A 26178-nucleotide genomic window follows, 5' to 3' on the forward strand; every position below is an offset into this window, starting at 1 on the left:
CTCGACTATTAATCCATAAGCAGTTTCACCTGTGTGGTGCTCATTCGATAGGAAAGGGGGTCATACATGTAAAGTAATTACGCTTTTTACATTAATATGTCCAACATATTCTATGGAAGCCACTGTCGGATAAAACAGGTCGGTGAAACTAATCTTCCTGAAGCTAAATACACTAACATGCATTATTTACTCTAAATAGCGTTCATTTTTAAGCCTACGGTATGAAAGCAGCCATGTATTCACACACTTCCTATAATGTGAATTGTAATAGAGCTACACTTTTCGTGATGTACTGTATTAGTACAGGTTGAAGTAAGAAGAACATAGGTACAAATATGTTTTTACTTCCAGAAGATTGGACAACAGATATATTACACGGTAAAAGTAGCTAACTCGCTGAATATTAAGTCTGAATGCTGTTCCTCAAATTAGCTAATTCTCGTTTGCTAACTTTATATGAAATGTCTCAAGCTAGCTTCTTATTCAAACTAGCCAACAGTAGCCTAATGACCTACATTTAAAGAGGTCAAAACAGCTAATTGGATGCACAATAATTGCATCTAAAATTGGTGAAAATGTGGCAACATGCACAACACAACAGTGTCACTGTTTTTAAATCCCAAATTTTGACCCCATAATTCAGATTAACCAACGTCCCGTATTTTTTCCTACACTTTTAGTGGACTGAAAAGTACGTACGTGTAAAATTTTAGCAGCATTTGTAAAAAAAAATATGTCCGGCGTAAAGAAAACGTTTTGCAGACGCACTTACAGCAACTTATTGCCCATAACGTTGAGGATATCTGTATTACATGTACAGTTAGACAGTATGACTAACAAAGCATTTGGACCATAACCCATAGGGGGCGCCACATTTACAGTATGTGAAAAACGGACTCAAACTAGCAAGCAGAATTCAATATTCAATAGGATTCAGGATTCAATATTAAAGAGAATATTTTAGTAGTTAGATCATAGAATTGTTTAATATTTATGAGAGCCTTGTAGTCACAAAATAACACCCCTATTGTCACTTTTACACTCGTATTCTTTGTTTACGTCACAGGGTGCAGGACGGCATCCCTGCAGGGACATAACAGAAGTGTTAACACTTAAAGTGTTTACAATGGAGTAGGTAAGAAGGACAACGGAGCCACAAATGTACCACTTCCACATGGAACGAGAGCAGAAATTTTTTTTCTCATCCACAGCATGTCAGTCTCAGCCATGGCATGTCGGCTCGACTCTGCTGGCTCTGTAGCCACTCTCCATGCAGTGTGAAAGGTAATGTAATCGAATGTCATGTACAATAACACGACTGATGCCTAGTGAAAAATTATTATAAATGACAAATCTATGGACTTTCCGTACATCCTGGCGAGATCAAATTCAAGTGTTTCTAACTTTCTTTATCAACACTCACAACTTTCTTTGGCCCCATGCTGTGTTATTTAGTAGTTGTGTGAATAAAAAAATGCCCGGACAGTGACTTAGCAACGCATTCGGTGCTTTGTTTGGGCAATATTATACATGCTAACTTAATGTCTTAAATGGTCTTGCCCTGTTGTTATCATTCTAATACTTAGTATGGCTTACTTAATGACAAATGAGCACACTGAGTGGAGATGTGCTTTGTCAATAAAGTACAATTTCTGACGCACAACTTCTTGTGATGAATATGTCAGTGGCAGCTCACCTCTGTATTATTATCACGGAAAGAAGCATGTGTCATGTCTTCTTCCATTGTAAAAACTGGCAGGGCTACTTAGCAACGACACACCCTGAAACTGCTTTGCGGCCAAACACAATAGAAAAAGATAGCAACTGGGAAGAGAAGTCTATTTTTCATCATATGATAATCTAAAGTCATATCAACTTGTACTTCTTTGATCAGGTGTAAAAAATAAAAAATAACATTCAGTGAGCTGCTATGTTTGTCAGGTCTTTGTTATGTTGATGTGTGGAGGGGGCGTGTCCGACGTCAGCCAGATTGATTTGAGGTGAACCGACTAACAACTACTGCACTGCTTGATGATGTATGAATATCATCATCTTGCCTAGACTTGGATTATTGGTTTCCTACCTTCGGAGGAGGCCCGGAGTTATGACATTAGTGAAATGTGGATAAAATCATCTTCAAGTGGATCTTCATGCACAAACGTCTTCACCTCCTTTGTCAGGTAACATCATTTGGAAAGAACAATGAACCAGACTCATGGTTACATATTTTGTTTGTGAATATGCTTTGCTTTAGTTGTTAGCATGAAATGATGCATCAGCCTGTAGTGCTAAGCATTTAGAGACGATAAAGGAGAACAAGCATAGTACATTATGTGGGTGTGATTTTGAAAAAAGAACTAAAAGTGACTTGCTTTTTACAGCCTTTCTAATTTGATATGCAGCATACATTTCTTGCACCATATAAAGAATATTTGCTGTCATGTTCATGAATGTTTTTAAATTTGTTTTGATCCAGCTCACACTTGACAAAGACCCTCCCTCTGCTGGTTCTGCTCACAGGTAAAATTGCATACTATTGCATTGCAATGGAAAATATCATTCTACTTTTTCCCTTATTTAACCTTTTGTTTCTATTCCTCTAAATCCTTCCTATTTTGACTGAGCTGAGTTCTATTTTTAAGCGATCGGAACATGCCTGGGGTGACCATTCATCTATCACTTGTCATGTTTTATAATGATTCAGATATTCGTCTTAAATACATAGGAAACCTGTTGTTCCAGTCGGAATGTCGTGCATGCAATAATAACACATTGAGTGAACAAGGCTTTGACAACAAAGATGGAGAATGTGATGAATAGGAGGAATACTATTTACTACCTTACACCTCGCAAATGTTAATGTCTAAGAATAGACTTAAATGCTAAACTTAATGAATAAGTGCATTTTCCGGCTCAGTATTGAGTGTGAAAAGCATAATCTTACTGTACAAGTATTATCAGGTTATTTTTTTTTTCACTATATGGGACTCAACCTCAGGATGGACATCTCTCTGTACTCACAATGACTAAAGCACATCCTGTTTAGTCATTTAGACATTTCACAAGATAAATAATTACTGTCTCTCTTTCCTTGTCAGGTCTTGTTTCCTGTAATCAGACCTCCACGACACCACCCTCTGTGGCAGGTGTGCTATACTACTTCATTGACATCACTGTTGATGTGACTGGGCCCACGAAGAATGAATCGGAAATTACTTCCTGGGTATGTTTGCTATCTGAGCATGTTATTATATGCTGAGAAATACTGTATTATTCTTTTTAATATGATGTATTATTGCATTCTTAAGCTCCAACAGGTGTTCCAAACCAAGCTGGAGAGTTGCATTTCTCCATACGATGAACATAACTCAACCGCAACACCAACTGCATTGCCAACCACATCTGCAAACGGGACGACAACATTGTCACAAGGCCACAGCTCAAGTTCACCGACAAAAAATGTGACTCAAAGCACCTCCGCAACCACATTGCAGACCAGTAACACCACTGAGGCAGCAACCACAACAATGCAGAGCAACAACACCACAATACAGAACAACACTACTGTAACTACAATACAAAGCAATACAACAATACCTCCAACTGCAATACAAAACACAACTACAACCATAATACAGAACAACACTACTGCAACTACAATACAAAGCAGTACAACAATACCTCTAACCACAATACAAAACACGACTACAACTATAACCATAATACAAAACAACACTACTGCAACTACAATACAAAGCAATACAACAATACCTCCAACTGCAATACAAAACACGACTACAACTATAACCATAATACAGAACAACACTACTGCTGCCACATCCACTGTACAAAACACCAACACCACTGCAGCCACAACCTCATTACAAAGCAACACGATTGTTGCTACAACCACCATACACAACAACACTACTGCAGCTACAACTCCATTACAAAACATTGACACAGCTAGTGTCACAGCAAGTAGAGCTACAACAAGTAGAGCTATAACAGATGATGCTGGCCGCAGCATGACCACTAGCACCAGTTTGATTGCAGCCAACGATGGAGGTAAAAATACGGGAATATTAAATACCAGTCCATCAAACAGGGCACGTTTTATTCGGGATGTACAAAGCAGGTAATATTGACCTTTTTTTTTTTACTGCTGAAGTTGATATTTGTCTTTCCGGGCAGTTAGGCTAAATACTATATATATTTTTTCCAGCACGTCCAGTGGTTTATTCCAGGTATGTAGTTGTGAACATGAGGATCATGTGAATGTACACTCATTTTTAATGCTTACCCTCTTTTTCCTAACAGGGACTTGAAGTCTCCTGTGCCAAGAAGACTCAAATAAGGTTGATGTGATAAAGTTGATGTAGATTTTCATTTAAGAGCATGCATTTTCATCTTCCCTTGCCTTACCCTAACTCTTCAGAAAGACCAACTGCTTGGTGACGTTGGCAGTGAAGCAGGACGTGCTGCCATGTTGCATCCTAAAAACGCTCTGTACAGCGAAGGAAAATTCATCAGATATTCACATAGAGGCAAAGAGAGCAAATCGTTTGAGTGAGTGCTGTATATTGTTCCTTTAAAATGACGCAGCTGAAGGTTTTTAAGGTTTTAACCTTTTTTCCCCCTGATGAATAGCTCCCTTGGGTGACAACTGCAGCCGTGATCATCTGGAGGAAAACATCTGTCTTTATAATTCAACCAATTCAACATGGTAACGTTGTTTACTTATGTTCCAAACAATGATTGAAAATGTTGAAACTCAAATTTTGTGAATGTCATTTCAGTCAAGATTCAGAGTTTAGGGCGCCACCGTGTGGTTCAGGTTAGTGCAAACACTCTTCTGATCATAAATTTAGCATTATTTGAACCCTATTTCACCCCATTTGACATGCTTATTTGACAAGTACAAATATTATTGTAGACTAAATATTTGCAGAATAAAGTAAACTGGCAGCCAAAAGCAATGATACCTTGAAAGTGTTATCATTGCCTCTACATACAATTTATAAACATGCTGTCACCTTCACAGATATGAATAAACACTGCAGCTGCTTGTCTTACTGCAATGGGACTGGTAAGTACAGTGTATATACTGCATATACTACGTTATCTCACAACTTTCTGTTTTCCTTTTTAGATGCATATTACACTTTAGAAATATCAATAAAAGACCCTGAGATGAACCTCTCCTACCCTTTGTTGCTGGTAAGATCGCATGCCATGCAGACATTAAATGCATATCATTTTGGAATTTGTTCATCAGGCTATATTACCCACCCTATATGTCCAGATTTCCCAGTTGAACCAAAGTTGCTCTCCAACAGAGAAGTAATCCATTTTGTCTAAATCTACAAATTTGTACATTTTGGTTACTTTGTCTTTAATTGTAGGGCTTTTTCTTTCCATATAGTGTCTCCTGCCCTTTGTCCACCATTGCTTCTGAATACAAGGTAAGCAGCCATCTATCATAGGGCATCAAACCTTACAATGACTACTTTTTCATTTCCCCTCAGAATACCAGTTTGGACTGTGGACAGGCTGCAGCAGAGTGAGTCAAATCAAGTTATCAGTCACTATCACCAAAAAATAAAAATCCAATGTTGACTTGGTTTTCTTTGATTCTTCCAGCCCTCAGATTTGCAGAGTCATTATACACTTGGCACAGGAAGTTCCCATCTGTAACGTGTCAGCAGCCGTAACAGCAGTGTTTCAGTCACAGGAGAACATTACATTTGATGGCCTAACAACCAGGGCAGGTATGCTGTGAAAGTCACTTGGGCTACCCTGTCATGTGTACAAAGTTAACCACTTTACAGTCAAACTACTGCATTTGCATCCCCAAATATTGTCAGTTGGATTTGGATCATAAAAACACACAGCATAGTCCAAAAGAGGGATGTTGGTCCTCTGCATGAAGTCAGGCAGTTGTGATCAGGCATTTTAAACTGCATTTTGAAAAAGTCATTACCACAAAGACGATTGCCTTCGGTGATGAGGGATGTCCCCCTGCAACACCCAAATAGTCATCTGCCATTTGACGCCCCTGCACAACCCTGAAGCTCCATTGTTCCATTGAAGGAATATGCAGCCTAGATCATGATGGTTGTGATCTGCTGTTGTTGCAAGACCAGAGTAATGCAGTTGTCTCCATATTACTCTTACTTTTTATGTTTTATCCCTTGCAGCTATTTGTGGCCATTCTAATGCCAGTGAGAATCCACTGGACTCCCAGTTGACGTGGATGAACACTAACCTCCAGCATGCAGACTTTTGTACAGCCTACTTCTTCACTGACGAGTGGTGTGTAAGAGCTCGTCATAGGTCATCTGACATGAAATATTCTAGTAAAACTTAAAACCTATTTGTGCTACAGTCAAGCAGGGCATAACGTGGTGGTAGAGCTGAAGGACCAATGCGTTCCCACAATGTCGAGCACAGCCACTCCAGATGTGACAACCACACAACCAAACATAACCTCCACCAGCACACCTTCACCCCCGGTGGACACAACAACAGCATCGCCCGGCACATCCTCCAACGACACCGAGAGCCAAGCCAGTGCTCTCCTTGAGCTGACCTCTGATGTGTCCAGACTCAACGCCAGTCAGGTGGACCAGCTTGTGTCTCAGCTGGAGGATCTGTTGTCGGGTCCCAACGTCAGCGTGACTCTGGCCAACATATCCATCCACATCGTTAGCAACCTGTTGGGCGCCTCTGCTGAGACGCTAGCCCAATCCTCTAACAGGTTACTTTCAACATTATATACACTGAGCAATGTAATGACTTAAAATTCTGCTGATGTGTTATGTTGGTTACATTATGTTTAAAGAGGGTTCTCTTTGTATATTTTGGTTTAAGTGTCAGTTTCTAAGCTAATTCACTGATAATTTTTTTCCCTGCCAGAATTATTAAGATTGTTGAAACGGTGGGCTTCAAGGTGGTCCTTGAAGGTGAAAGCCAGACTCTCCTGGCCCCTGCTGTGGCTCTGTCTGCCAAAGCAGTGGATGGGAGTAACTTTCAGGAAGTCTTCTTCTCCATCTCAGACCCCAGCAATGTACAGGTATGATACTGTCAACTTGTCAAGACTTTCTCGATATTGGACCCCTGTCTCATTTCACAACTACTGTGAGTTTACTAGATTTGTTTGTACCTAACGAACGGATGACTACTTCAAGAGACACCATTGGAGCACAAAGCATGTGGTTGTTAGTCCCCCTGAATGACAGCAGATGATGGCTGTAGTTCATAAGGTCACACAACATGCCTTGAGTTCTCTGTGAAAGAAACAAGTATTGACCTGTATTTGATGCTCGCTACCCAACAATGTGGAGAACATGGCTTCCCATCAGTCACAAAGCAAATTCACTTGAATTGCACCCTAAAGCAGAAACGACTACGTGCATGACTTTGGTATGTTTATGTGCATGTTGCATTTGTGTGTTTCAGGTCCGTGGGGATTCCAGGCTCAGAAGGAACGTGAAGAATGACTCGTCCGTCCCTCAGGGCTCCATCACGCTCCCACCCTCTCTAACCCAAAATCTTACCTTGGAGGAGCAGCAGCTGGCCTCCAGAGTCCACTTCAACTTCTACCAGAAAAGCACCGTATTTCAGGTCTAGCGCCATGTTTTCTATTTACTATCCCTTTTTGAGACATTGTAGTAGTAATTAGAATCGTGTAATAATACTCGTCATAAAGATGTTTCCATCAGTTTCTTTAAATATTATATGTAAATATAACAATCTATATTAATACTGATTTACTTTTCCATAATAATTAAAGTCAGCCTATGTTCATGCAGGACAGATCTTTAGGAACACGGAGACTCATCAGCGGCATCCTGGGTGCTAGTGTTGCAAACATGACAGTGACAGGCCTCCAGGAAGATGTTGTAATTCGCCTGAAGAACACTGAGCCAGTTCCCGTGAGTATTTGCTGCAGTAGTTCTACTTTCATGGAGTAGCAGTGGCGCAAAGCCAAACCGCATACAACTGCAAAATGAACCACATGTGGTCCCTAACAAACTGTGATTATTACGCTCATAAAATGGTCACTGAAGTTCACGCCAGATGTTTTTTTTCTTCCCTACAGGCTAATTATGTGGCTTCATGTGTCTTCTGGGACTTTGCATTAAATGGTAAGTGTTGGTTTAAAATGTCTCTGGTGATATGACCAACAACAAAGCTTGTTCTCCGCTGGCAGACAGAAGCGGTGGTTGGAATTCCAACGGATGTCGTGTTCAAAACAGCAGCGATGATGTAACCGTTTGTGGCTGCAACCATCTCACCAGCTTTGCTATCCTGCTGGTAAGAATTAATACTAAGATGGTAATATCACCTTTGGGGTATCAATATTTAAATTGGTTACATTTGATTGACGGGGAAATTAAATTGTGATACAGTTCCTGTTCTGAATATTATATTGTTCGGGTGTACCTAATGCTGTGGCTGTTGAATACAGTACTTGCCTCCCTGTACAGGACCTCGCCAGGCAGCCTCTAACCAGTCGAGTCCAGGCCACCATCCTGACCTTCATCACATACATTGGCTGTGGGGTCTCCGCCATCTTCCTGTCTTTGACCCTCCTCACATACTTGGCCTTTGGGTAAAACACACAAGTCTTCCAGTACGCCACACGTGCATTTACATTTACCATCTAAAATCATTGCAGCAAACTGCGCAAGGACGTCCCGTCTAAAATCCTGATCCAGCTATGCCTGGCTCTCCTGCTGCTCAACCTGGTCTTCCTGGTGGACGCTTGGCTAGCTCTGTACCCAGATGCCACGGGCCTCTGTATCTCCACCGCCTGGTTCCTTCACTACTTCCTGCTGGTGGCCTTCACCTGGATGGGCTTGGAGGCGATGCACATGTACCTGGCCATCATCAAGGTCTTCAACTCCTACATCTCCCACTATATGCTCAGGTTCTCTGTTGTGGGCTGGGGTGTGCCCATGATCGTGGTCATAATAGTCATAGCTGTGGACAAGGACAACTATGGCCTGGTGTCCTACGGGAGGTTTTCTGATGGCACAACTGATGACTTGTGAGTCTTGAGGTTTGCACATTCGTAAACATCGCTTCCAGACACTTGCTAATGGAATGAATGTCTCTTACAGCTGCTGGCTGAGAAATGACATCGCCTTCTATGTGGCGGTGGTGGCCTACTTCTGCGTCATTTTCCTCTTCAACTTCATTATGTTCCTCGCGGTGCTGGTCCAGGTGTGCCGGATGAAACGCCAGAACCCACACAACTCCCACCACCGCACTACAGGCCAGGACTTACGAAGTGTGGTGGGCATCACATTCTTGCTTGGCCTCACTTGGGGCTTTGCGTTCTTTGCCTGGGGGCCCGTCAACCTGCCCTTCATGTACCTCTTTGCCATATGCAACTCCTTCCAAGGTGGGACTGCCATCCAATACAAAAGCACTATTCCACTCTCGTATGCATGCAAACACGGAACAACAAAATAGATTTGGTCATGTCTCTTTGCTGCAGGGTTTTTTATATTTGTTTTCCACTGTGCGGTGAAAGACGTGGTGAGGAGACAGTGGCAGATGTATCTCTGCTGTGGCAAAATGAGACTGGCGGAAAACTCGGGTAAGTGTCTGACATTGTCGTTCATATTGAGAATGGAAAAGGGAATTCCAGCATGGTGACAACTTAACACAGCAAACATGAGATAATCCTTATCGCTCACCTTACCTGTGCCTGCAAGAATGGAGTCGCACAGCAACACAGAAGACGGGAAAGAGGGTGCCGTCTCGTCCCTCCTCGTCACAGTCCAGTACATCGTCTTTCCTTGGTCACAACTCGGACCTGACTCAAGGAATAGGTGAGCAAAAATGGGTGGCCAAGGTATTCATGATAGACTTCAGCCTCATAGCAATTAATGGTCATTTAATGTAATGGTATTATTACAGGAAGTCCATTGGATGACAGAATCATTACAGCTGATGAAGAACACAGGGCGGATGTCATCCTCAACAGAAACCAATTGGAATAACTAAACAGGATACAAATATTCATATTGATGGCAACTTTATTTTTTAAGACCACATTGCACTTATTTTTCATACAGTTGTCTACATGAATAATTGTTGCAACACCATCCCCCCACTCATGGATGTTCTGCTTATTCCTTCAGTTTGTTGACACCAAAAATGTTGCATTTTCATAATTGGTTTTATTCTCAGTAGTAGTAACCACAAACAGACTATGAACTTTCATCTGCGTGTATGGTGAGCTATTGAATGTGAATCTGACTAAATGGTGAGTAGAAGTAATGAGTGCAGCCCCTGTAATATTGACCTGTTATGACTCGTGCATGACGCAAATTTGGTTTTGTACTTTAAACAAAGTGAGTTGCATCAATTACCATTTAATAATTTATCTTGACTTGTTTAAGCAAACATGACTGAAGCTTGGTGCCACCTTTGCACATGCACCACTTTGAATACCATCTTACAGGTCAATAAACACATGCAGTAAATGGACTGCCACTTTAATTGCAATATGAAGACTAATGTAAGCATTTCATGTAGAAGCCTGTGTAAAATATGATTCATGACTGTTTTCACATTATTGGATGCTACTTTGAAATCCTAGAAGCTTCCTTAACATACAACAGTTTCCTTCATTACTTTTGAACCAACTCTCTCCCTAGGAAAAAAAAAGTCCATTGGCCAAAACCACTTTAATTGCTAAAGGTCACAAAATAAAAAGTGTGGGACAATGTCATTTCAAGGAACTTAAAAGGGGAATAAATAAATGTGAGTCCCACAGGGTTGCTTGTAAACGTGCTACGCAAGCTACATTCAGTGTCCTTCCAATGTGTGAGTGGTAGAAAATGTTACTAATAATAAAACATCACATAAAATAGCACAAGGTTGGAATTAAAGTAGTGGAATCATTTCCCTTTTAAAACATCTTTTGGACATGTGGATGCCCAGCTGGAAAGAATCTAAATCACAGTAGCTGCAACAAAAATAGCTAAAGAATTCCGTAGTCAGACCGTGAATCGGTGAGCGCCAACTTAAATCCCAAAGGGCTTCTATCAGTAACATCACACTATCGGTGTATCAGCTCACAGTTGAAAAAGAGTGCATGCCTAATAATGTTGACGGGTCTTCAACAAACGCAAATGATAAATACACAACTAAAAGACAGAGGGAAGAATAAAAATGTGCCTCCTGATGTGTTCAGAGTTAACGTATCACTGGAGTGTTCCGACACCACATGCTAATTTGAAGGTGACTGACCGTAATCATTGCGCGTGTTGGACTCTTTCATGACAGGACTTGGCGTTTTGTGTCATGGTAGATCTTTACAGGATTTCTGTTGCAGAGTGTCGAGTTCAGTCTGAACACACCTTGAGGGCTACAGCAGAAAAGAAGGCCTGTTCACATTCCAGCAGCCGGAGAAAAGGGAAAAAAAAAACCTTTGGTGAGAGAATTCACTTCTTCCACACCGTGTAGAAAACCCACCTGACACACAGTTAAGGATGGTGCACCGATTTGAGTTTTGCAGTACATTAAATTGTACATTTTATAATATGATGTACAAAGATAGAAATACATCCAGTGTTGGACTTATTATATGAGATGCTTATCGTAATAAAGGTTAAGATCAAAGTATCAGCTAATGATGTGGCTACTACATCATTGCTTGGAAGGTCACAGCGCTTAACCAAGACCAACCAATTCACAGCCGTGAGGTGGCCTATTTGTGCAGTGATGGGGAATGTTATGATCTGTTGTCATATATTAACTAGCGTTTTAATCAACTGCTTTGCAACATCATTTCAGTATCTAGTTGGCACGATGTTTGTACCGTACAGACAATCTACTCTTGAAAGGATACAACTCCATGTAGGAGGGAACACAAACCACTTTTTTGGAGAAGTCCACGGGACACGACAGTCTTCCCAGCTGCTCCTCGTACAGACTCAGTGCTTCTGTCAGGTTTGCACTGTTGCCCTGAGGATCAAACAGGAGAGGAAAGAGATGTCACACGGTGGTAATGACTTGTTCAACCTGTTCTTCATCATAGTATGCAGCATAGACTGCAGCAAATGGGACACATTCATATCTATGACAGTAAAAGAAAAACGTACAGAAACAATGACATGACAATGATTTGAGCATTCTGACCACTATCCTGCTACCAGCCACTAGGGGGCATATTTTCTTGCCATTTCTCAACATTGGCCTCATTTATGCAGTAATTTGGTGGTCCTCTCTACAATGCACATTTAGCAGCAATCTATCAAACATTAATTGATTTCTTTGACAGCCCAAATAAGTCTGAGATGCTCACCTGTGTGAAATATTTCCCCTTAGGATGCAGGACCTTTATTGACAGATCCAAAATGAGACGCAGGAACTCCCACGTGGAATCTGGAATGATCACATCACATGCTTAGACTTATGTCAACTGATCATCGAGCAAATTGATTATTTAGTCACTTGTGCACACCTTCTTCTGGTTCTGTTGATATTGGGACTGCGGTGAGGTCGTTAATGATGTAGTCGAAGGTTCTTCCCTCCTGGACGTACTTCTTGAGCACAGGGACACAGTCCTCCACTAGAATCTGCAAGATGACAAAACACGTTTCCAATGTACAAACTTGGTAGTACTGATAACAGTAATATTCATGATGTGTTAGCTTATGGTGTGTTGGGGAAGGGGGGGGGGCTTTCAATATTAGCGTAGACCTGCCAACATGTAAGACTTTGTCATAATCAGCATGCACTTCATGAATGTGCTAGTGTGCTAAAGTATGCTTCAGGTTTCACCATTTTGTTGCATTTTGCTGCTTTCAGTGTAGTGTAGATATGTAGATATTATCAGTTATCAGTTTCGCAATATAACAATTTCATGCAGCGTGGTCTGTTCAAGCATGTGTTGAGTCAGCAAGGTGTGTATTAGCAAATAGTGGCAATTCAATTTTCAATAACACTCCTGGGTACTCACTTGGTAACAGTCTCCCTTCAGGTTATCCAACACATTGCCGCAGGTCTTCCTCATGTACATTTTGCACCCGTCAATCACCTTCTGATCGATGTAACCAAGCTTGTCAAGGTCCACAAGTGCCAATAAAATAAAACAATATAACAAATGACATGGCACATGCAAACACAATAATTTCTAGGTAAATAATAAATTATTTTGAATAGCTGCCAGCAGCCCCAAAACCAGCGACAGAGTACATTTAATTAGGTACAAATGAGTGTCTACAGTTTTACAACAGGACATAAACTGTGTATTAAACTGGTAAACTGGTAAAGAGTAAACTGGTATTATCTTGGTGTTGCCGATTTGCTTAATTAGAGGCACCTGCTCTCAAAGACTAACGCCACACCTGTTCTTTTTTCTTGTCACTATGCATGTAATGACCTTCTGTAACGTAGACATGGCATCTGTAAAGCTGATGTTCGAAAACAGACAAACGTATAACCGACTGAATTAGTGAACACGGTTGAAGGATATCTCCACCATGGTGATCATCTTTGGCTTTTGTTTGACAGCCTGAGCCAGGATGCCTCCATCACCTCCCCCTAAAATCAGCACCTCCTTGCCAGTGTAGTCCTCCTTGCCGCCGCCCATGATGGCTTCAGTGTAGGGCAAGTCACTGTCTGCCAGGTCTGCACAGTTAAAAAGTCATTTTTTGAAAGCCACGTCTGCTAAATTGGACATAGTCAACATGAAATGGCACACTTACTGACATCTCCATTAAGGACCAGGATGTTCCCAAACTGCTGCGAGTGCAATATTTTGATATTTTGGTAAGCAGAGTCTTCGTCGTATAACACACGGTCTATGTCGTACTCGGTCAGTCTTCCGTCAGTGGTGGGCCAATATCTGTCCACTTTGGCTCCTCGGATGAGAGGCGGCAGCCTGGAAACACCAACATGGCCAAATGACATCCAGCCTCCATGTCAAGCCAAGAACTCCAGCAACTATGCTTACCTTTTAATGCGGGTAATCTTGCCATTTAACAGAACTTTCAGTTTCATCTCCAGTGTGTTTAAAAGCTGATGAGACCAAAGAGTCACCACAGATTAAGAAACCATGCTTCACCTTTTATGTCTTTTTTAAGTACAGTATTGAATTTTTTTTGTATTTTATGTATTGTGTTCTGCATTGTTGTGGTGTATTAGAGCGATCAGTGCTTTAACAAGGATACAAAAACGCTACAGTCGAATAGCTGCAGGACGAAACACAATCTGAGCAGTGAATATGGTGAGTCACAAATAAAGTTAGCGATTTTGTGGCTTTCACTTATTACTGGCTATTTTGGGAACCTATCCCCCACTATAAACGAGGCAACACTGTACAATGTTAAAGGCACCTACATTGTCTAGCTGAGCAATGTTGTCGCCGTCATAACATTGCAGGTCGATAGTGAGCAACCCGTGGGCGTGCACACGCAGAATCACAAGCCTGAGGAATCAAGAGGAAATGGACACACATCAATAAAGTGCTTTTCTAAATGGATGCTGTATATACCGTATCACTTCTAACACACATGTTCAAAAAGCTCCCATATTATGCTTTTTTTCCCCTAGTTTAACTCCCACAATAGTCAAATTCTTGATGGTTTAAAGTGTTTTTAATAAACCCTGCTGGGCACATGTCTATTTATGTGATCCATCTTTAATGCTAATGAGCTGTGTTTTAACAGGAACATGCTAGTCCAAACTATTGACTCCAAAAAAAATGTGTTTAGTTGATTGATGGATAGTTGGCAGAGGTTTGGGATTTATATTAAGATGTGTAGCGAAGCCTTGGGTGAAGTGGTGGGTGTGTATAAGGGCGGGCTATTCTGAATAGGGCTGGTCAGAAGTGGTACCATATCCATCTTCTCTCAAAGTAAACTTACATTTGGTGCTAAAAACATGCTCTAAGAACATATATTAGTCTTACATCATCATTAAAGTAAATTTTGCATTACAGGGAGCCTTTGATGTTGGTTCGATCCAACTTCTTCTTCATTCCAACATTGAAAATATTTACCTGCCATTCTTTCCGACAAAGGTGGCAAGGTATCCGCGCCCGTCTGTGTCATGTACGATCTCTGTCATTTCCTGTTCATGAAATATGGACAGCAGGCTGGGGACTGTTGATGCAGAGTCAACTAGGCACAAGAGGGATGCACAGAATGAAATATTTATGTCAGGCTTCTACATCACCAAACAAACACAACACACCAAGTGTACCGCAAAGTCATGCAAAATAGCCAAAACAGCTCTCTGAATGACACGGTGCAATTTCACAAACATTTAATGAGTAATTACAGATGTCAAAAAAGTACACTATTATTACAGGGAATGTACATTTTGTATATTTAACATATACTGGGTGTATTTTTATATGGTGACCAAATAAAACAATTATTTTTCTGTTTGTAAGAAGAGATTTTAGAACTACCACCCAAACCCCTAATTTCAGTAACTTCGCCATTAATACGATGAATTTACTCACTTCCGACGCCACTGTGCTGTATTAAACATGACCGCAAGATGGCGACACTATCACCAGCAATGTCAGAATGATAAAATATTCATTGAATAGCGTTTGACAAAGCTGACATGTGTTTTTAAAACAGCTATTTCAATATCACACTGTGTATTTACAGTAAATAATGATGGCTTGAAACATAAACGTTACATTTACATGCCTTTATCGCGGCTGTTTCAATGAAATCAATAATAGCGCTTTGAAGGACAGTGACACACTAGTCTATCAGGTTAACGTCTGTAGGAAGCTAGCTAAGCTAGCTAGCATGGAGCACACCACAGTGAGGTGACCTGCCGTGCTTTGACTGTGCCGAGCCCGCTAGCCGGCCTCCTCTTACCTGCCGACGAGAGGCTGAAGTCGAGGGTATAGTGTCGCAGTGCCATGTTTGAAGGCAGCCGTTATCCATTCCTGACTCAGGCAGGCGCGGTGTGTGCGTATAAGAGCAGACACAGAGGGGAGAACCCTGCTGCTACCGCTGCTCTGTTACACCGGTCCGACTAGCGATGCCAAGCACCGCTACAATGCGACCTCGAGCAAAGAGTGTGGACGTGACGCATGAGACTCAAGATAGTCGTCCCCCTCCCTCGGGCGGTCAAACGTCCTTCGTTTTTTTGTGCGTCGATAGTTCGTTCCCATGAACAGTTGGGACACAGAGTATTGTAATTTCATTGCACAAAAAATGATACAATAAAGTGTAACAGTTTTAACTAAAGGTCAAACGCTATGCTTTTCTATGTATTTGTTCCTTACGAAAGTGCCTCCGTGTGTGTTTGAGTATAGTGTCCCCAGCACTTTTCAGTTAATTTGACAAAATGAAATGAGAGGTGAATGTTTTACTTATTTACATTTGATTGTACAAAGCAGATCTCCAAACACTGGTCATTGTCATTTGTGTAAAAAAAATAGGCATCGTGTTTGAATTGAAGAATTACAAGAACATTCCTTTATCCATTGATTCACTTCTCAACATCAACTGACGCCTGGTACTCGTAGAATTGTTCAGCAAACGTAACATCTATACTATAGGGGGCGCTGCTGCCACCAGGCAACTGCATGGGGGCCCAGCCTAGTCGGGTCCCCCTGGGGGCTGACAAACTTTGAACTTCTACAGCAGAGGCGCTATGCAAAGGCGTTCCCTGTATATTTTAGCCAAGGTCCCCCAACAGACTCCTGACTACATTAGGTTTGCAGAACAAGAGAAAGTAACACATTGTCAGTTAAAATGTACACATATACACAAAATATCAACTTTTTTCAAATCTATTCTACTGTATATGTACTATACTATTATTCGGTTGCAAGGTCAGTACACAATACAATACAAAAGTACACCTTAATGTTGTAATTCTACAAACATTCACAATAACTGACAGTGCCGATTATGTCATCATATTAAAAACATACAAGGTGCAGTTATGCAGAAAGCATGCTGTACTGGTTGTTGTCACGGTGTGAGAGTAGGGGGGCCAGAAGATTTAAAAAGTAAACCCGCCACAATCAAAAGCATTAAAATCAGCGTCCGCCATTTCAAAGTCAAAGCTGTTAAAGTGCGGGGAGGTGATGGCGGGGCTGTCGGTGTGGTATGCCCCTGCCGGTCCCACGTCTGAGAAGTCTGCACTGAGAGGCAGGTCAGAAGCCTTGGCATCCAGGCCGGAGGGCGAGCACGAGCCTAAGTAGCCCATAGCAGAGGAAGCAGCAGCCCCGCCCATCAGCAAGTAAACAGCCCTCATTGTCTGAGCATTGTGGATGGTGCCGTGACGCAGACAGCCCACCGAGTGACCATTTCCTTTGTAATACTTGGTGCGTGGAGAGTTCCTGCCTGTTTGACACACACATTACATCGCTTTTAAACACAGATAAACACAGCCATACAAAGCACACATCCCAATCTTATTCACGGCTTGTTTAAAAGTAGATAAACGCGACCCATTAAAACTGACCTTTGTCTTTTGGGGAGCCAATGAGAGGCCCAGGAGATGCCTCTCCATTGCTGATCGGTGGAGTCAGTGGATCTTTGTCCTGGATTTGATCGGGTACCAGGTCTTTTAGAGCGATGCTGAGCGGCGGCACCTGATGACGCTTGCAAAGACTGAGAGGTGACGAGATGCTCTACAGGAACAGATAAGTCATGGGCAACATAGTTAATAATAACAGCAGATTCATGACGTCCATAACACAATAATAAACATACAAATCTCACCTGTTTCACTTTTTTCAGCACATTCAGCCATTGGCTACAAAGCAAAGAAGTAACTCTGTCATTCGTTATTCACACAAATTCTTAATTAATCATTACACATCATGTATATAATATGTAAAAATCAATGACAATCATTAAAATAATGATTATCATCGTGGTACATAGCAGGTATAATTTTTTTCTGTTCATGATTGCTCCTGCGAGCTCCTTCAGTAAACTGCACTGACTTATGTGGGCAGTACAATAATGTAGAACACAATAATAATGTAGAACACAATAATAATGTAGAACACAATAATAATGTAGAACACAGTAACAATGTAGAACACAATACTGTTAATATGCATCAGTATGACTATTCATGTCTATTAATATTCATTTATTTATAGTATTTTACTATTATTATATAACTATATATATATATATATATATATATAAACACTCGTGTATTTTAAGGTAGAAGAGTGGGGGCCATCAAACCTGCAGTCTGCAGGGCTGTCGGCCAACAGGAGCAGGTACTTATTTTGAGTCAAGATGAGAGCAAAACAGCAATCTCGGCCCCCATCGGCAGGCAGCTTCGGCAGGTCAAGGATCTCCTTGCCCTCCACGATGGCCTCGCAGCTGCTCTGCAACAACACCAGCTGGTCAGGTGGAGCTGAAGCATGGTGACACACAAGGAGGCTGCCTTCAGCCGTCAGGAGCAGGAACCTCTTCTTCCATTGTTTGAACAGAAATCCACCTTAAAATGAATGAAGAAATCCCATCACTGCTTGGAGTCATTTGTACTCATCCAAAGTATGCTTATTGGCTGTATTAAGCAATTGCGGCGTGATCCTGGGAACATGAGGAGCTGCTGGATTACAGCATAAACACACTGTCGGCCATCATCCCAGAAGATTATAGAGGCAGTCATATGTTTGGTGGATCAGGGCATTGCACCAATCAGAACATAATAACGAGTGTGTGCCTCTATCAAAATCACACAAACACATCTGGATCCCCAGCGTGCGTACAACACACATATGCTTCATGAAATAACCGAATTACAACAAGTAGATCTGCTTAATACCCGCACGTCTAGTCTAGTTTTATATTGCTCTGTGCGATTTAATGAGGACATATATGAGCATTTGAAACATATCACCTGCAGTCACAAAAACAGAACAAATACGTTCTTGTACTCACCATACATCCTGAGTGTCCCTTCATGGATCCCAGAGACGCTCATGTTGACAACCGCTCTGACTGACTGACTCCAGGAGAAATGTAGCGAGCAGGACAGGATGGGTAGAAAGCACATGAGGCTCAATGTGAGTTTTAATACTCAGCCTTAATCCTCATTCAGATAGGATGTTCCCCTGCTTTGGGACCAGAAGGAATAGCACGCATGCACAAACTGTTGTGTTGCGCAAAAGATGCTGCGCGTTGTGTGTTTATGGATGTGTGATATGTCGGTTTACTATTATAAACACACTTCATTTTAGGTCTTGGAAGATACAGTGCATCAAAGCTTCTGTAGCTGTTGCAAAGATAATAAGGTTCAGTTTTGATTGGCACACTCAGGTGTATATGTTTATTTTTGTAATTTGCAATGGTGTAGGGCTGTTGCATCTCTATATATAACCTTAAAAACAACTGTCCATTTACTTCAGTGAAGTTTTACATTGAAAACTGAGTATTACTGTATTATTTTTGTAAAGACAGATTTTTTTATGCAGTTGTAGCTAACGTAGTGAGTGGCAAGTGAGTGTGTACTCATACATTGGACACTGTGATTATGTAATTACAGTTTTGTTTTGGCCTAAACCGCTCAAACCTCTAAACCTCTTCGGCTCATTTCTCATCCAAATCCGCACGACAGAGAACGACCTGCTGAGCCATCCGCATCAAATTAAAATGAAAAAAGAAGAAATAAATAAATAAGAACACAATTCAAAATGATCACGAGACGAGAAAATATATATATATATTCGTCATCATGTGTGGAGCAATCAATGAAATCAGTGTTGAGATTAAGGCACTATTTAAATCAGCACATCAGAAGCTTTTTCTTCTCACATTGTCTGAAAGTGAGCTTTCACTCACTGCTGCATATGTTATATAAAGTATAAATACATAAATAGCACTCCAGAGAGTGTTCTACTTGTTCATTATGACAGTTGATCTTCATATTGCTTTCGGAAACAGTCTCCAGCAGGGAAGAAATCCCAGCAACGCTCTTGGTACATCTTCCATACGTACGACTCCTTTAACATAAAGAATTGAGAGAAAGTTGATGTCACAAACTGATAAACAAACTTATTACAAGAAATCAGACTGACCTGTCCCGTGTGTTCAGTCTCATCTTTGTTGATAAGGTACATTAAGAAGAACCTGAAAGGTGTTAACATGTTAATTTTCCTCCTGGTGCGTATGTATACATTAGGGCTGTCAAATGATTACAGTTTTGAATCAAGTTAATCAGTTTTCCAATTAATTCTTCTTCTTTCTCTTTCGGCTTTTCCCTACAGGGGTCGCTACGGCAAATCTCCTCCATCCAACCCTGTCTTCTACATCTGTCTCTCTCACACCAACTACCCTCATGTCCTCCTTCACTACATTCATAAACCTCCTCTTTGGTCTTCCTCTACGCCTCCTACCTGGCAGCTCTAAACGCAGCATCCTTCTACCAATATATTCACTATCTCTCCTCTGGACATGTCCCAACCATCTAAGTCTGGCCTCACTGACTTTTTTATCTCCAAGGCCTCTAACATGTAATGTCCCTCTGATATACTCGTTCCTGATCCTATCCATCCTGGTCACTCCCAATGAGAACCTCAGCATCCTCATCTCTGCTACCTCTGGTTCTGCTTCCTGTCTTTTCATCAGTGGCACTGTCTCTAGACCAAACAACATGGCTGGTCTCACCACAGTTTTGTATACCTTTCCTTTTATTTTAGCTGAAACTCTTAATTAATTTTCAACTATGTGTGAAATATGCCCCCTTTTTTTTACTGTATTTTATGAACACACAGACATTATTGTGACTTTCAGAGTGTCCATGAATGCATCTCGCGGCTGTCTCGTGACAAGACTCCAGACCAAGTGTTACTGTGTGGGGACACTCCACTGTGCTTCCGTCAAATTTCCGTCAAAATTCCACAAATTTTAAAAACGTAATTCATGAAATAAATTAGTTAGCACCGTAAACATGCTATTTTTGACAGCCCTAGTGTTAATACTAAGTTACAGTACACGAGCACAACTATTTAGATGTAGTATACTCACATATAATTGGCCAGGTTGTGTTCATCCAGCGTGTGAGTCTCAAATCCATGCGGTGTTGTATCAAAGTAATCACTCCCGATGCCGCATATGAAGCATTTTGTCTGCAGAAAAAGATCAATGATGATTTATTGACATTTATTGACAACTTGTCATAACGTGACATAAATTACATACCTCCATGTCTTCTTTGACCTGCTCTTGTTGATCTCTGAGTTCTCCAAAGGCATCAATGATCAAACCTACAGCGTGGGCACACACGAATATTTGTCATAAAATACCAATTCCTAATCTATAAATATTGTTCATTGTTTATTGTAATGTTTATTAATATGGTTGCAGTTTGCAGTGATGTATCTATTTAAATATTTGGGTTACCTTATCTATTGTTGTGGCTGGTAAATGTAAAGTTTGATAGTTTGTTTACCCTGGATGATGGCCAGCAAGATGACAATGACAAAGAAGAAGAAAGTGATGTCAAAGACCACTCTGTAGAGCTCATATTCATCCCCGGCAGGATCCTCGATTTCATCTCCGATGCCCCCGCCAGCACGTACACCCACGTACATGTGGAAGAGGTAGCACTAGAGAAACACAAGACGAGACATCAATCAGGAGTCAGGTGTGAGCGTTGGATGCGGGTCAATGACAGCAACGACTCACAGTCATCATGTCGTCACATTTCATATCGGGTTCGTCCTCGTCCTCGCTCTTGTTGTAAAACTTTCGGAAGAAGTTGAAAGCCACAACCGTGTAGAGGTACACAACCACTGCCAGCAGACCTACTGTCATCATCAGCTAGAGGGACATAAGGAGCATCGTCACACAGGAGGACACTAGTGATGCTCTTAATCAATTCTGTCCATATAGTGTTATATACTGTATATAGTTTATTGTTATGTCCTTGTTTTGGTTTTGTTTCCTGCACATGCCTGTTTGCCATTGTGTGTCACAGAAGACAGAATGGTGCGCAGGGTCTTGACGCCCATGGCAATGTCCAGCAGGTGACACGCGAAGAAGAAGTTGTTATAGTGGCCGAGCAGGGACATAATCAGGTACCAACACAGATAAAGGAAGGTCTGAAAGAGAAACACATGCCGATATTTTTGGGTTGCGTCAGACAGTGGAACTTTTGTCCGTTTTCAAAGCCAGCTAGACAAAACCTGAAAAGCAAGTTAAACTTGGTATGCAGTGTTCAGTTAGTATATGCGGTCAGGCGAGGAGGGACGTGGGGCAGAGCCTGATAATGTTATAAATAAGCAAAATTCATATAAAATAAATATGATTTTTTTATCAAAAAAGTAATTTCTGTAGGATTCCAATGGTTGTAAATATTTTGCTTGCTGAATTTGTTTCCTGATCAGATTCAGGTCAGGAACTAGCTCTACCACCAGGGTTTCCTCTTTGTATACAATCTCAGATGTTGCCAAAAATAATATTTAGCAGAAATACTTATTATACACCATGACTTTTTACAGTGTGTGTAATGTATTTAATGTGTGACATCATTATCATCATTATCCCTGCTAATCAGGACTACAGAGACATTTCATAAGTGGAGGTGCCTCAGTGCTCGCCTAATTCTGAAGGGATGCTGATTTAGAGCTTTATGGAGGGGGGCTGACAGCAGCAGCACTAGCAAGACAGTAGCAGGTCAAATGCATTAAATGTATAATATGTATGAATGAATTTTGACTGCCAAAATAGAGGATAATCAGTTATGTGCAGTGAGGTCCATGGCTGGCGAGGCACTGATTTCTTTGTTTTTTTCATGTTAACACAGGTTGCCCATTTAGAGGATTGTTCTGGGTTTTTGATAAATACCGTCAAATCCAGTCTATGGATCGCATGTGAATATAAGCCCAAACAAATTATATAAACCCAACAAATTTCAACATATTTTTTTTTACATAGATAGGCAATCCATCCGGGAACATGGGATGGTGGTCCAAGCAGTTCAAGGAGTAGCTGTAGTAATTCTACACTTGATCAAACCTACTTAAGATTTGTCGGATCAAAACACGATTGCTGTATAAGACTTCGAAACATGATACATGACAAAACATGATATTAGTGTCCAATTCACTACTTCCTGAATCCTCAAGTTAGGTTTCTTTGTTATACATTTGTACATATTTCGTATCTCGTACTCAGCCTTTTCGGGCTCTGGAGGTGTTTCTTTAATATGACCTTTCACTCTTGCTACCTCCATCTCAGTCCTGTTAATTGGAAATAATGCCTATAAATTGTTAAATTAATACCTCTCTGAATTATCAATCATCACTTAAAAGTGATTAGTGTACTGACACAAATATAATACACTATATGTACTGAACAATTCAAATCTGTAAAAAAAAAAAAGGGCTGTCTTATGTTTGTGGTCTCAAAGTTTATACATGCAAACAGGTGGCGCCTAATAATTTCTCCCTGTGTCAGAGCTTTTCTTCCTGTCACTCACATACACACACCAATGACCTGGAAAAAATGGTCTCATAGATAATTTTTGCTCATTTTCTACCACTTACCCTCACGAGGGTCGCGGGGTTGCTGGAGCCTATCCCAGCTGTCTTGGGCGAGAGGCGGTGTGCATCCTAGACTGGTCGCCAGCCAATCATTCACACTCACATTCATACCTATGGACAATTTGGAGTCACCAATTTACCTAGCATGTTTTTGGAATGTGGGAGGAAACCGGAGTACCCGGAGAAAAGCCACAAACAAACTCCACACAGAGATGGCCGAGGGTGGACTCAAACTCGGGTCTTGTAGCTGTGTGGCCTGTGCGCTAACTACCATGCAGCCTATTGAAAATTTTTATTTTTTTCCAAAAACAGGCCCTATATAGACTGCTGGTGTTATATTCAGTACCAACATAGACACAATTGCAGAAAAACTGGATGAAAATTCCTGGTGCTTACACCATCCGTGAACACCACACCAAACTTCCAGATCTGGTACTTGATGTCAATAGTAGTAGCCCTGACGAGACAAACAACACCATGAGTTCAAATTCCATTACAATTTAAAACATCCAAAGCATCTTTTTGCCTACCATGCAAACGCTGAGTTGTCAGATTCCTCTTGTTTCTTTTCATGCTGTTGACTCACATCCAGGGACGCTAAGTCCACACCCAACAGTTCGGCGATTCTTTCTCGGCCATAAATGTCTCCGTATTTATCCAAAACCTGGATGCAGACGTTGGCTGCTTACAATATATTCAGATGTACTGTATTTATTTTAACAGCAAAACAAATATAATTCACCTTTCGTTTGACAAACTTATCCCAGTAGTTGTTTGGGAAGGATCTATGGGAGAAAAAGAACAGGATTCATTTATGTGATTTTTGGATACCGTAAATACTGCAATTAAAGCCTTTTTTCAAATAATACTATACTATATACTATACAATAATTACAGTCTTTGCAGTATATGCAGTATTCCCTATACACGCAATTCCTATTGCTTCCACATACGGAGTGTTCAGGACAAGACGATCCCACTGGCCCTTGATATCCTCGTCCTCCGGCTGCTCCGTGATGTAAAGCCCATCAAACTCTAGCTTTCTTGCAAGTTCTTTCTCCCGTTTGAAGATCACCAGTGGAATCTGATCAAATCGAGAAAACATGTGGAACAATTCTTTACCATCAAAGCTGCTTGCCGTCCACCCACCTTGAGGCAGTTGTAACCAATGATGCAGATGAAGGAGATGACGGTGTGAAGAATGGCGAGGAAGGACAACGTAGGCTGCATGTAGCCCGTGCTCTCCTCCAGATAGAAATACAGCGGTACATCTTCTTCATCTTCATCTCCATCATCCATTCCAGAACCATCCACCTCATCCCCTGAGCCTTCAAATAGACCAGAGCCTTCAAAGAACCCACTTCCTTCTGCCAGCCCGGATCCTTCCATGTCATCGCCTTCAGGTGGGGTGTCCGACACCTTTTCAAGGCAGATATTGTGAAATATGTCATTTACATAAACTCTCTGGACATCTGCTGGATCAGGTCATGCACAATGAAACAGTTGTGATTACGTATATGTGTGGAAAAAATCATATATTGAATTGGTAACGGCAGCACGGCGGTCTAGTGGTTAGCGCGCAGACCTCACAGCTAGGAGACCAGGGTTCAATCCCAACCCTCGGCCATCTCTGTGTGGAGTTTGCATGTTCTCCCTGTGCATGCGTGGGTTTTCTCCGGGTACTCCGGTTTCCTCCCACATTCCAAAAACATGTTAGGTTAATTGGTGACTCCAAATTGTCCATAGGTATGAACGTGAGTGTGAATGGTTGTTTGTCTATATGTGCCCTGTGATTGGCTGGCAACCAGTCCAGGGTGTACCCCGCCTCACGCCCGAAGACAGCTGGGATAGGCTCCAGCACCCCCGTGACCCTCGTGAGGAAAAAGCGGTAGAAAATGAATGAATGAATGAATTGGTAACTGCTATGGCATGGAGAAGGGGTAGGATTTAATAAGCTTTGCTTCTTCCTGCTCCTTTTCAGACATGTGTAGTAATGAGGTGTGTGTGCATGTATGTATGTGTGTATATATATATGTATAGATATGTGTGTATGTATATGTATATATATATATGTGTATATATATATAGAGAGAGAGAGAGATATTGTAAGTGTATATGTGAGAAAGAATAATGTAACATTGTATTCATGTCTGAAATAAATTAAGAAGAAGTTGTATGAAAACATGCCTTCAAAAATTGCATGATGCAATGCAGTTCTAACTACATTGTTGAAATAATACCTCACTGACAACGTCAGTACAGTATTTAAATCGATTTTCAGTGTATACAAACTCATGTCCTCACCTTGTAGAAGAGCAGAATAAAGTTTAGGGCAAAAGCGAGGAACAGAGCCAGAAAACGCAAGTTGTAGAAGTTTCTGGAGAGGTAGTTCTATGAAAGATGAACAACAGGGGAACAATTCCAATGTCTTAGACAAACTGGGAGTAATAGCAAAGATGTGGGGGGAAATAGATCATAATTTCACCATAAATTTATTTCGCTGGTTTTCCAGCTCAGTCCAGATTTGGAATCCTCCTCCCTTTTTAGGCTTCTTTTCTTTTACCGCTGCAGACTTCTTTGGTTCTGAGGTCACTTCTTTCTCCTGAGTCTCAGATTCCTTTTCTGCTTTCTCTCCGGTTTCAACACTGAAAGAAAAC

General features: G+C 41.2%; 4 protein-coding genes across 10 annotated transcripts in view; 1 reads left to right on the top strand and 3 right to left on the bottom strand.

The window, feature by feature from the left end:
• The first annotated feature begins 2 nt into the window (after positions 1 to 2).
• On the top strand, positions 3 to 10802 carry LOC131138095 (serine-rich adhesin for platelets). 2 transcript variants are annotated; one of them, XM_058086726.1, is made up of 31 exons: positions 3 to 138; positions 1074 to 1135; positions 1212 to 1284; positions 2062 to 2180; positions 2477 to 2520; positions 3099 to 3223; positions 3309 to 4138; positions 4226 to 4247; positions 4321 to 4358; positions 4439 to 4569; positions 4651 to 4726; positions 4800 to 4837; positions 5045 to 5089; positions 5153 to 5220; positions 5306 to 5343; positions 5426 to 5465; positions 5529 to 5563; positions 5644 to 5771; positions 6201 to 6315; positions 6389 to 6760; positions 6919 to 7075; positions 7462 to 7626; positions 7815 to 7937; positions 8105 to 8150; positions 8216 to 8319; positions 8493 to 8617; positions 8684 to 9055; positions 9129 to 9412; positions 9509 to 9610; positions 9729 to 9845; positions 9934 to 10802. In XM_058086726.1, exons 4-31 carry the CDS (start codon positions 2119 to 2121, stop codon positions 10014 to 10016), a joined length of 3885 nt encoding a protein of 1294 aa, XP_057942709.1. In that variant the 5' UTR covers positions 3 to 138; positions 1074 to 1135; positions 1212 to 1284; positions 2062 to 2118; the 3' UTR covers positions 10017 to 10802. The 2 variants fall into 2 exon arrangements, with proteins under 2 accessions (XP_057942709.1, XP_057942710.1); XM_058086727.1 differs by having other exon boundaries at positions 46 to 138; positions 1067 to 1135.
• sms (spermine synthase) lies at positions 9940 to 16061 on the bottom strand. The gene is made up of 11 exons (XM_058086733.1): positions 15870 to 16061; positions 15029 to 15149; positions 14368 to 14455; positions 13982 to 14046; positions 13734 to 13909; positions 13500 to 13656; positions 12986 to 13073; positions 12488 to 12602; positions 12329 to 12408; positions 11873 to 11988; positions 9940 to 11496 (listed from the first exon to the last, which is right to left on the bottom strand). Exons 1-11 carry the CDS (start codon positions 15913 to 15915, stop codon positions 11466 to 11468), a joined length of 1083 nt encoding a protein of 360 aa, XP_057942716.1. The 5' UTR covers positions 15916 to 16061; the 3' UTR covers positions 9940 to 11465.
• A 177-nt stretch (positions 16062 to 16238) lies between these two features.
• Positions 16239 to 19056, bottom strand: LOC131138100 (uncharacterized). The gene is made up of 5 exons (XM_058086735.1): positions 18918 to 19056; positions 18213 to 18471; positions 17733 to 17766; positions 17473 to 17641; positions 16239 to 17351 (listed from the first exon to the last, which is right to left on the bottom strand). The coding sequence occupies exons 1-5, from the start codon at positions 19030 to 19032 to the stop codon at positions 17008 to 17010; spliced, it is 921 nt and encodes a 306-aa protein (XP_057942718.1). The 5' UTR covers positions 19033 to 19056; the 3' UTR covers positions 16239 to 17007.
• Positions 19057 to 19108: 52 nt separating this feature from the next.
• LOC131137843 (ryanodine receptor 1-like) overlaps positions 19109 to 26178 on the bottom strand; it is a 47181-nt gene continuing 40111 nt past the window's right edge. For all 6 annotated transcript variants that reach the window (XM_058086208.1, XM_058086207.1, XM_058086206.1 and 3 more), the window contains 14 exons: positions 26007 to 26166; positions 25826 to 25912; positions 24671 to 24940; positions 24475 to 24605; positions 24264 to 24306; positions 24052 to 24185; positions 23918 to 23978; positions 21932 to 22078; positions 21663 to 21797; positions 21427 to 21583; positions 21177 to 21241; positions 21003 to 21103; positions 20054 to 20105; positions 19109 to 19978 (listed from right to left, as the gene is read on the bottom strand). In XM_058086208.1, the coding sequence (XP_057942191.1) occupies positions 19883 to 19978; positions 20054 to 20105; positions 21003 to 21103; positions 21177 to 21241; positions 21427 to 21583; positions 21663 to 21797; positions 21932 to 22078; positions 23918 to 23978; positions 24052 to 24185; positions 24264 to 24306; positions 24475 to 24605; positions 24671 to 24940; positions 25826 to 25912; positions 26007 to 26166 (1639 nt within the window). In that variant the 3' untranslated portion in view covers positions 19109 to 19882. The remainder of the gene's footprint in view (positions 19979 to 20053; positions 20106 to 21002; positions 21104 to 21176; positions 21242 to 21426; positions 21584 to 21662; positions 21798 to 21931; positions 22079 to 23917; positions 23979 to 24051; positions 24186 to 24263; positions 24307 to 24474; positions 24606 to 24670; positions 24941 to 25825; positions 25913 to 26006; positions 26167 to 26178) is intronic.

The sequence above is a fragment of the Doryrhamphus excisus genome, chromosome 11 (assembly GCF_030265055.1).
Source record: "Doryrhamphus excisus isolate RoL2022-K1 chromosome 11, RoL_Dexc_1.0, whole genome shotgun sequence".
Lineage (NCBI taxonomy): Eukaryota > Metazoa > Chordata > Actinopteri > Syngnathiformes > Syngnathidae > Doryrhamphus > Doryrhamphus excisus.